Source organism: Diadema antillarum, unplaced genomic scaffold (genome assembly GCF_040938485.1).
Source record: "Diadema antillarum isolate AM-2024a unplaced genomic scaffold, OU_Dant_1.0 scf00000007, whole genome shotgun sequence".
NCBI classification, from domain to species: domain Eukaryota; kingdom Metazoa; phylum Echinodermata; class Echinoidea; order Diadematoida; family Diadematidae; genus Diadema; species Diadema antillarum.
This window is the reverse complement of record NW_027270896.1, coordinates 4,311,061-4,322,146: the sequence shown is the minus strand read 5'-3', so window position 1 is coordinate 4,322,146 and position 11,086 is coordinate 4,311,061. Positions and strand designations below refer to the sequence as shown.

At 36.5% G+C, this 11,086-nt stretch overlaps 1 protein-coding gene across 1 annotated transcript; it reads left to right on the top strand.

The window, feature by feature from the left end:
* The first annotated feature begins 233 nt into the window (after window positions 1-233).
* On the top strand, window positions 234-9,554 carry LOC139716742 (development-specific protein LVN1.2-like). The gene is made up of 6 exons (XM_071628277.1): window positions 234-330; window positions 2,670-2,827; window positions 4,873-4,963; window positions 5,203-5,391; window positions 6,727-6,821; window positions 8,055-9,554. Exons 1-6 carry the CDS (start codon window positions 234-236, stop codon window positions 8,130-8,132), a joined length of 708 nt encoding a protein of 235 aa, XP_071484378.1. The 3' UTR covers window positions 8,133-9,554.
* Window positions 9,555-11,086: the final 1,532 nt, after the last annotated feature.

The following is an 11,086-nucleotide window of genomic DNA, read 5'->3' as shown; positions in this document are numbered from 1 at the left end:
GGATATATCATTATAGTTTCTCAATAAACCATTAACGTAGACGGTTTAGTCTAGAAGCAATTTTATCATAGCTACTGTTTACATTTTGTATATTTTAACAATACTGATTAACATTGGTTGTTTTTATCCCCAAGTCACAATTTAAAACTATTTTGGAGCACTAAAGCTGGGTTTTTGTTTCACCTGCAAATGGTATAAATAATGTCTTTAATCCCTTTAGCGTGTATTCAAGTATGGCGAGGCTGTCGCTCCTGTTGACTCTGGTAGCCGTGGTGGCGGTGAATGCTCAGAAGCGATGTTGCACTCCGAAGCAGTTCATGGCGGGTGCTGGTAAGCCGAGCCTTTGCTTCCTTTCGTACTCTTTGGCCCGAATTCACGAAGGTGGTACAATTAACCGAAATCAATCATTTCGTCGACGAAATGACTGATTTCGGACCGAAATAGGTCATGCGACACTTGGCACTCCATACAAGTTTTCCATGGTTCAAACCATGGTTTCATTATTGTACCACCTTCGTGAATTCGGGCCAATTTGTTTGTCTTGTTAATCACGTTGTGTTGGTATGTTTGTGTTTGAGGACCTGTGTTGTGTTTGTGTTTCTCGTTAGTTTTTCACAGTTTCCATCCTCTGTCTTTTACATCATTCTTTTCATTCCTCATTACAACCCAACATGTAAGATGTTTTGTAGGCGCCAAGGTCCCAAAGTTTTATTTGAGAGTGCCGATTAACGTTCACTCTCCATTTTCTTGTAGGAGAGCGAAATGTCATGTTCACGCTTAATATTACTATTGCTCCGAATTGTCTTACATTGTTATGATTCTTTAAAATTATGCCTTTAGAATTGGCACTATCCACCCATCATATTTAGATTTTTTTTTTTTTTTGGCAAAGAAAGTTAGATCAAATCAAAATCAATCAGATAAATCTTGCAACAATGCAAACCTTGACAAACGTTGTTCTGTTACGAAATGCATCAAATTCATTATAGAACATGAGTGCACAGTATTTCTGTCCTAATTGACTGCTTTAATCGCAAACAGACTTTTAGTTGATCTAACCAAGGAGATATAGGTGAGCCCGCCTGATAGTACCTCCTTGATGTAATTTTTCATCGAATCACGACGCAGAAATTATGACATTGAATTGGTATCATCCATTTTTTGTTTGTTTGTTTGTTTGTTTCCGTTTATCACAAGATAATTTTCTGTCACGGTTAATTGAGTCTTTAAATTCAGCCGAAGTCTTCATTCAAAACAGATAAATAGATAGATAGATAGGTATATAGATAGATAAATGAATAAATAAATAAAAGAAGAAAAACTCGATGCACAAGTAGGCCTTACTAGATGCACAGTCATTTTAGTACCAACTTTAGCATCGTGGTGTGTCCCTTTTCGCTCTCTCGGATTGACCTTTCATATTCGTCTTCTGCTGACTTTCGAGTATATTTGGTGCAATGTAAAGAATGGCCCTGCCGGTACGAAACACCTTCCGTCGATTTCAAAGTCAAAGCGGTATGAGCAAACCTCGTGAAAGTTTACCGTTGTTCTCTGTGTACGGCTGAACAAATGTAAACATTTACATTATGTGTGCATATGTGCGTTGTGCAATGTGTGGTTTTATGTTGCCTGGTAGAGGGACATGTATGTTTCATTTAATACATGAAAGCAAGAGATTATTAAGCAGAGGGGGAATTTTGAGGCGTGGACTTTCTTCAATCGTGTCTCCCTCTACTAAAATAATGAAGTTTTTGAGATAATACTGGTATAATGATTAAAATAATAACAATTATCTTCTATATCCGGGTAGTCTCTTTAGTGTTGTCATTGCTCTGCCATCATCATTGCCCTAGAGTTGCCAGGTACCCATTTATACATATGGGTCGAGACGGACATTGTGGGTAAAATCATCTTGTCCAAGGACATAAACACTGGGCAGGAATCGAACTCCGGTCCTCCGATCCGATTGGGAGTCGGGAGGCTTATCCATCATGCCACAGCGCCCCACATCGCAACTGCTTTGGTCTACAAATTTCATTTGTTTTGATAAAGACATGATTGAAGAAAACTCACACCTCATAATTTATATTGATTTCCTTTATCAAAAAACAAACAAACAAACAAACAAACAAACTAACAAAAGAACAAAATCTAGCCAAGAAATTCCGAGAAGTCGTGTCATGTCACATTCGAGAAAATAAATGAAAAAAGAAAATATGTTTTGGTATTTGGATAAAGTGAAGGACCTACGCTGAAGATTAGTTTTTGAAACGCATGTTTTGCTTTGAAACAACATAGGCCTACACTCACGCCCCATTCGAACCAAAATTTTTTCTAATCAATATTCCCTGATTTTGAAATTGAGACAGGAGGTATATAATCCACTTTCTAAACGTCAAATACATGTCACTTTGTGAATGGTAGCTCGAAATCGTTCCATAAAAGTACTCGGGCTTTCATTGTCTGCAATATTATTAGTGTATGTTAGTATTTACCTCAAATTCATTTCATTTTAGGAATCACGATAATGAAATATTATACGTCTCCTCTAAGGTACATTACGAACCTAATATCATAGAGCAACAGTCTAATTTCCTTCTAGTTTCATGTTTAAATTGAAGTGTTGAATAATAACTGTAAATTACGTGCTCTTCGCTTGCTCCATTCAGGCGCCACAGTTGGCGAGTCCGATCCCGGACCCACGGCCCTGTTCGTCAGCTCCTACGGGGCGTATGACTTCACAAACAAAAGGTTCGGACTGAACGTAACAATTTCTTTCCTGAATGACACCTCCACAAGCTATCGCCTTATTCAAAAGTTCAGCCAGGTAATGTTTCTCAGGACCACTTCAAAGTGTGTTAGCTCGAATCAACTTTAATGAGAGCTAGGTCATTCTTACTAAAATGTAACTGTTGTCATAAGTATCATGTTCTGTTCTTAATTTCCCACTGAATACACTGACACCACGCAAACACATGCATATTCAAAACATTTCTGCTGATTCAATTAACTGGACGTCGTGAGCTTGTTTTTTTCACTAATGGCGTAAAAAACACACGGAAAAGAAAGAGAATGGAAATGATCTAGGAATCATTTTCTTTGAAAACAACAATTATTGTATCCCCGAAAAGAGTTCGAAGGATGCTATAGATTTGGCCTCGGCGCGACGCCGCCGCCGTCGCTGCAGCCCCGTCCGCAGCTGCCGTGATATTGTTGTAGGTGGTGGCGCCTTCACTTGTTCTGTCTCTCACAAAGTAAACATTGTGTGCCCGATACTGGCCGCGTTTCTTGAACGATTTCCCCCACCCCCTCCCCAAATTTGCTATGTCAATGTGTCAAAGACAAATCTAGACATCAATACCTATTGGCAATGCTGCCCTCACTGTATCATCTTTTACAGGGTCAAAGGCCAACCTCAGCAGGTCAAAAATTGCAAAAAAAAAAAATGCTTATTTTGTGCTATAACTTGGATGTTCCTCAACGGATTTTATTCAGACTTGACGGGTGGTCATTCTAAATGTAGAACACAACAGTTTGTACTGACGGCACGCCATGGCGCCCTCAGTGTACCGGCTTTTACTGATGCCACGTCTGATTGGTCAGATTGTGCTCTATCAGCCATATTTCATGTCGGTTTTCATTCAAACTTGCTTTGGATGTTTATGAGGGTTATACTAAGTTACACAAGTTTTTATTGACACCCCTCATTGTTCTGACTTTTATAGGATGCCATGCCAAATGTCCTGTAGGTGCTATATCAGCCTCATTTCTCGTCGGATGTTATTTTATCCCGCGACCGTTATCATATTACAGAACAAATCTCCAATAAGTCGAAACACATGTTTTGTTTTGTTTTTCAAGGACAGCTCCAAAAGAGCAATATTTTATGGCCCGAATTTACGACATCGGTACAATTAAAACCATGGTCGATTTTAATGGAGCGCCAGGTGTCGCGTGGCCTATTTCGTTACGAAATCAGTCATTTCGTCAGCGAAATAATCATTTCGTAACGAAATGACAACATTTGTCGAAATGAACATTTTGTCGACGAAATTGTCATTACGTGGACGAAATGACTGATTTCAGAACGAAATAGTCCATGCGACAATTGGCGCTCCATACAAATTGTCCATGGTTGAAAACATGGTTTTAATGGTCGTACCAACTTCGTGAATTCGGGTCTATAGATTTTTAAATAATGCATAAGTCAGAACAAATTGACTCTAAATCTGAATGAATGAAAGAAAGTAGACACTGCAGAAGGTGTTAATTGAGAAAAGTGGCTTAGACGGTCCGAAACTATCCAAATGCTAATCTCACCAATGTGTGTTCTTGGCGATAAATGAGACATAAAGTCTAATGTATCACCCCTCATCAACCACAACAGAGGGATTATCAGTTTTAACAGTTTGGACACACCTCTTTACCGCATTTTATTTATGGCAACTCTTAAATTTCAAAGAAGAAGCATTGTCCATTTTTTTTAGTTGAAAGTTAAGAGTGTGTAAAGGTGTTTTTTTTATGATATGAAAAAGGACACATATCTAAGACTTATCATGTCACACAATTCTACAAAAAAAAGTCTTACAAAAGGTACAATAAAATGATTTCCCATTCGTTTTATGATCCTAAGCTTGTTATTTGATTTTAGAAGTGATGTAGAAGAATGATTTTTTTTTTTTTCAGAAAATGAATATCTGGACCCGTTTTACATATTTTGAGTCCTCATTTAAAATCAGGAGGTGCGTTTTTTCCTTTTGTGTTGTGTTGCACGGTCATACATATGTTTCTACTTTTCCTTGGTCATGTTTGAGTACATGTATTTCTTTTATTTCTTCTGTTCTCACATACGCCCCTTTCTACTGACTTCAGGCGGGAAATTTCCAATGGATCATCTTCGACCAATACAAACTTTGTATCAAAGAACCAGTCACTGCACCGACTATTCAGAACTGCGTTCCAGGTAGACAACAACACCATAATCCTGCATGCAATAGAAAACTGTAAAATAAATCAAACTATCAGTTCATTGAAAATTCTACTAAATTACTAATTAAAAGATATCTATGCGTCTAGAGACGAAATAGGATGTACAAAAAAAATACGAAGTAGTATGTCGCTGTTTTTAAGGATCTACATGTATTTTAAATCTGTATCTCATTTTTTTTTGCCACCTCTTTTTTCCCCATCCTAATTCGCTAGAGAACGCTACGTTCTATGGTACCATGTCAGTTGGCGGACCTTCTGGACTAATGGTTGACCTGTGGACGTACGTGATGTCCACCCCAAAGGACCCTGTGGATGGGACGGCATCAGCCACAGTCATCCACAAGAACTGTTACCCAGTCGGTAACTCATTCGTGGGTGTTTGGTACCAGGGATCTGAACCAGGTATTTTTTTCTTCTCTCTCTCTGGGGATGCAACTTTTGAAGTGTCACCAACTCTTCCCGGCCTCAAGAAAAAGCCAAATATGACGTTTTCGTACATGTCACAGTTTTGGATAGATAGAAGAGAGAATTTCAGCTGTAAAACGTTTATGAGGCGTGCCACTTTTAATTATTTTCTTCCAGCCTTTCTCCCAGTACACATCTAATGCATGGGTGAAAATACGGTTACAGTTCGTTATCTCGAAGCTTCGTTAATCAGAAAGTGAAGTAAGGTTCGTTATTTCGATGTTTGTTACTCCATTAATTGAATAATGTTCGTTACTCCACAGGTTCGCAACTTCGAAGATTCCTTGTTCCGAAGGTTCGTTAATCCGAACATAGAATAAAATTTGTTATTCCGTAGGTTCCTTAATCCCTTAGATTAAAAACGATTAACGAACCTTTGATTATAACGAGCCTTATTTCTTTCCCGATATAAACCTTCGGAATAATGTGACATCACTCTAAACTTTTTATCTCTACGGGGCTTATTAACATGTATCAAATTTACAGAACCTGACCTTGTTAAAAGTGACAATACCCAGCTTAATCTTAAAGGACAAGTTCACCTTCATAAACATAAGGATTGAGAGAATGTAGCAATATTAGTAGAAGACATCATTGAAAGTTTGAGGAAAATTGGACAATCCGTTCAAAAGTTATGAATTTTTGAAGTTTTTGTGCAGTAACCGCTGGATGAGAAGACTACTGCAGTGTGTGAATAACTTAGATGTCACATGCGTACAACAATATAAGGAAAATATAAAGAGAATTTCACAAAATGTCATCTTTTGCCCCCCGACTCGTTACCGACAAAAGTTATGGGTAATATTATTCCCCCTGCCTTTAGAAAGAGTCAAGTCAAGTGCTCTTTTATTATGCGAAAAAAGTGAAAATATGTTGAATTTTCTTTACATTTTCTTTATACTGTTGTACGTATATGACTCACAAGCTGTAGTAGTCTCCTCATCCAGCGATTCCAACACAAAAATTTTAAAAATTCATAACTTTTGCATCGATTGTCCAATTTTCCTCAAACTTTCACTGATGTGTTCTACTAATATTGTTGCATTCTCTCAATCATTATGTTTATGAAGGTGAACTTGTCCTTTAAACAATGGTGCTAGCAAAATTATTTCTTTGCTCCTTTTGCCTGGTGTTTTGGTTACGCAGCATTGATTTTTTTTTTATCCTCATGACATAGATGATTATTTTTTGTTTGTTTTATCTTTGCCTGGATTGGTTGTTATATGGAATAATACTTGTATTTTGAACAAAACCTACCTTGTCCTATACTAGTTCCCATGGTGTCTACTTCCGGAGTTTTCAATATGACCGAAGGCATCCCCAATCCCGATGCCTGGTTCACCCTCCCCAGTTACTGCCAGAAAGAGGTACGTTTTTGGCTGTGCTGCAGTTATTTTCATATTTGTGATGAACAAAAAAACAACAACCTTTTTTTTTCTTTGTTATTTCCAAGGAGCTTTCATTAAAATATATATATATATATATATATATATATATATTTTTTTTTTAGAGCAAATCATTAACTTCGAAAAAGACTAAAACAATAAGCAGGGAATCTTTAGATACACAGTGTACAAAATAGCAAGTTTGGGTGTATATTTCATAATACATGTATGTATAAATTCCATTTCATTACGCGTAAAGTTGTGAAGGACATAACTTTTGATAATTATGGTGATCAATGTGATGTTGACTGAAAAGAATGATTAAAGAAATTACAACACGATATCTTTAAATCCCTTCCGGGGGATACCTCCAAAACAAAGTTTCACTGGTCTGGCGGGATGTCTCAGTCGACACTGTCCATGTGTTTAACCGCTAGAGTGTAGGCAAAATCATAAATGAAGTTTGAACGCAGATAAAATGAGTGAAGTTATTCAAGAATTATGCACATTTTCCGGCAGAGTCAAAGTTGCAGTATATGAAGATTACGCCTGTTTTACAAAATACACTGTTAATGATAGGCCTATATGCTGACATTACGTGCGCATAATTCGTAGACTTTGTATGCATATATTATATCTATATAATTATGTATACATGTATGTCCAATCAAATCTTTCAACATGGATGCGCAAATATCATTTTACCATCGGACACGAACAACTTTGCGGTAAAGGTTGTGAAGTAAATGTTAGGTGGTATCTTTCAATGTTTTTGTTAAAAGGTCATACATTTATCATTACGTATTTCTAATAGAAAACATGTTACCTATATAATCAGCCAAGTGAAATGTTAACTCTTAATGTTCGGTACTTCTTTTATCAATTCTTCCCCGATGATGCATAACATTGCAAGACAAGATGGCTTCAGAAGTGTGAACAATTCGTTAAACCCTCCCAATTAGTATTGTTATCAATATGATGGTTATTATCATCATAATCAGAACTGTTTAGCGTCATTATTGATGTCACACTGTTCATTATCATTAAATATCATAAATAATTGTCGTTTTTTACCGTAATCATTATAGCATATCGTTTTACATTGGTGTCCTATTTTTAATAACGATATCATCTTGACACCAGTTTGTTGTTGTTTGTTGCTTTTTAAGCAATATCATTGTGACATCTGTGTTGTTGCTTTCGGACTTCTTTCAGGTCAATGAAATACCACACCGACATGCTCGTTCTATCAAGACCGCCCATGACTATTTTGTCCCTCTGGCTGGGTTCTAGATTCGTGGAGCGCCGAGATTACACTTCTATCTATCTGCTTGACATCACTCGATTATTTCACTTGCATTCTCAGTGTTAACCCTTTAATGCTCAAGCTATTTTGACCCCTTCCAGGCCCCCTATATATCTTTATCACGGTCATATTTGGCACATGGGTAGAGGAACTCGTACTCTACATGACCCAACAGTTTAAATTTCTGAAGGTCACCCATTGAGGGCGCTATTTACCGAAACATAAGGAATTACATAGGAAATATGTTAAAATCATGTTTTTCTTTATATATTTTTAACCCCAGTGTATATGCTTTTATTTTATATCAACCATTTTAATATTTGCCACTAAGGAAAAGCAAGTAAAATCTCACCATTTGCTTTGGTTGAAATTTCCCAAGGCCAGCATGTGGGGGCGCTATTCATTACAATATAAAGAAATCTCTTATGAGACCTATGATGTCTTGCTTGGAAAAGGTACATAATATAGATATCACATTTCATATTTCCATAATATTGAAATTTTGAGTTTGCAGATTGATAATGTGATACACAAATAATATTGCAGGCTAAGCTTGTGTGAAAATTACGAAAAATAAAAGGGTAGTCTTTGGAAAATGCTGTATTTTGGATCCTTTCTATTATATCTATTGTTTGATGTCTATTTCTTAAAAGTAAAGTAAATAATAAGAGGACCATTTCAGAGTGATTCACAACCATAATTACTTCACATTTCGGTCTTTCAGAAATTACAGCCAAGAAACCCTAATTTCATCCATTATCATATTGTGAACTACAAATTGAAACAGAAAAACCTGCAAAGTCTGACGAACATGGTTGTCAGTTTACGGTTACCATGGCAACCAGCAATGTCGGACGTAGCTAAATTATATATCAAAATGTTTACAATAAGATTATAGGAAAAGTCACCAAACTTGGTTGAAAATATCGGAAAATAGTTCAAAATAATAATGGTCATAAAAGAAATCTCGTAGTGTTCAGTTTTTGTTTGTTTTTTGTTTGTTTTTTTGTTTGTTTCGGTATGGTAGTTTTTGAAAAGAAGAACACAACAACATTCTAATAATTATATTCGGCATTTCCTGGTTATTGTAATAAAGCTAGTAAATGAAACCTTGAAAGCCTTTTTTTTTGCAGTCATTGTAATGTTGTTTTCGTGCACTGTGTACTTAATGTTACTTGCAATTGTGTCGTCATACATTGTACTTGTAGCTTGTTACAGTATTTTCTTCAAATGATCTTCGCAGCAAATGTTTTGTCGTAGTTGTAAAACTACTTGTAGTCATTGGAGATTTGCTCTTTTTCCTTCTCCCTATTCCTTTTTATGAAGATAACAATTGTAAATGCAAGCCTAAACTGAAAAAGGAAAGTCGTAACAAAATTTTCAGTGAAATAAATGGTGACGCAGTCACTTTAGCAATAAGTAACAATTTCCAACTCCTTTTTATTGTGCCGGCTGGTGTGAGTTCGAGTAGGTTGAGGAGAGTTATGCATGTGATACTGAAACAGAAGCCGACAACTCACACACACGCACACTCAAACTCAAACATAAACACACGCGTTCGCGCACATACAAACACACTTTGTATCTGAAATTTGACTGTACTTTGCATAATTCGTACATTGTGTCTCTTTAGCTCTCATACGACTGATACCCTCCATTTCAGTCTTTCTTGTTATTTATGTCCCGCCTCTATCAAGGGAATGGACCTATCACTTTCAAATTGGTCTCTCCAGTGGGCCTGGTAATGTCTTCTCTTTAAAAGAAGAAATCCACTCCAGAATTTTATAAATTTCCTTTAAAATAGAGAAAACAAAATCCTTGCAGAACAATGCAAAAATAATCAAAATCAAGTGAGAAATCAAGAAGTTAAGACATTTTTCATGAAACTTCATTGTATGTTTCCACAAACACTTCTTTACAAGTCATTATGAATATTCAAATCAAAAAGTTGATGGTGTCATACTTTGACGATTTCTTGTTCATTTCCTATATACACAGATATGACAACAATTTTATAGTTCAACTTAACAGATATAAAAATTGCCGCCCACAAAAATAAATCATGTAAAATGGAACAAGTAAATATTAACTCAGATTTATCTTATTATTGGAGTATATTTTTTACCCATATTACATGAAAATAAAAAAAAAAGTTTCCACGAATTGCATAATAGAGATTTTGAGGAAATGACATCATCAACTCGCTCATTTGTATAATCTTAAGGACTGGTCAAGAACTATTTTCCGAAAAAAGGGGTTGTAATTTTAAAATACATTATATCATATCTTCCTTTTTTTCTACCCGAAGTTCGTCACCTTTCGAACGTCTTTAGGAATGTTTTTTCTCGTTCTTAAAGAGTTTAGTTTTGGGGTGGATTGCCTTTTTAGGAAGGTCAGCCTTTTAGGGTTGGAATAGAGTTCTATGGGAGCTCAGCTTCGATCGCTTGTGTACATGCTCGTACGAGTTTTAGAGCAAAGCAGGCGGAAACTAAATCAGAAAAAAAGTAATAATGCTGTGATATACAATTTTTTCCAACATAAAGTGAGCATTTGGAGATAGAAAGAATTCTTATCTCTTTATCAAACCAATTTTTTTCTGGGCATTACAACTCAAAGAAACATGAATTTAGACCACGACAGTAGGCATCCTTATCTTCATCGTGGGAACCTGGTATACCAGGTTCCCGTATAATGAGTTGCTCCCACGGGAACCTGGTATACCAGGTCCCGGTAAGGAACGGGTTAACATCCCCGCTACATACTACCCACGTCCGTTCTTTTCTGTTCTGTTTTCTCAAATTTTCACCAATTTTGTCAATTTCTGGAGCCGATGAAAGCGGATGGAACCACTCCCGAAATTTTGCTCGTCCGCTGTGTCCTTTCTCCATACGTTTTGTGTCCATCGGCCAGTGGGACCGGGCCTATACCGGGGTACATTATG

Excerpts from the sequence above, each read along its gene's own strand:
- LOC139716742 (XM_071628277.1), top strand. The coding sequence starts at position 234 with ATGGCGAGGCTGTCGCTCCTGTTGACTCTGGTAGCCGTGGTGGCGGTG. Across the intron at positions 331-2,669 it reads GCAGTTCATGGCGGGTGCTG|GCGCCACAGTTGGCGAGTCC; the intron begins GTAAGCCGAGCC and ends TGCTCCATTCAG. Across the intron at positions 5,392-6,726 it reads GTACCAGGGATCTGAACCAG|TTCCCATGGTGTCTACTTCC; the intron begins GTATTTTTTTCT and ends GTCCTATACTAG.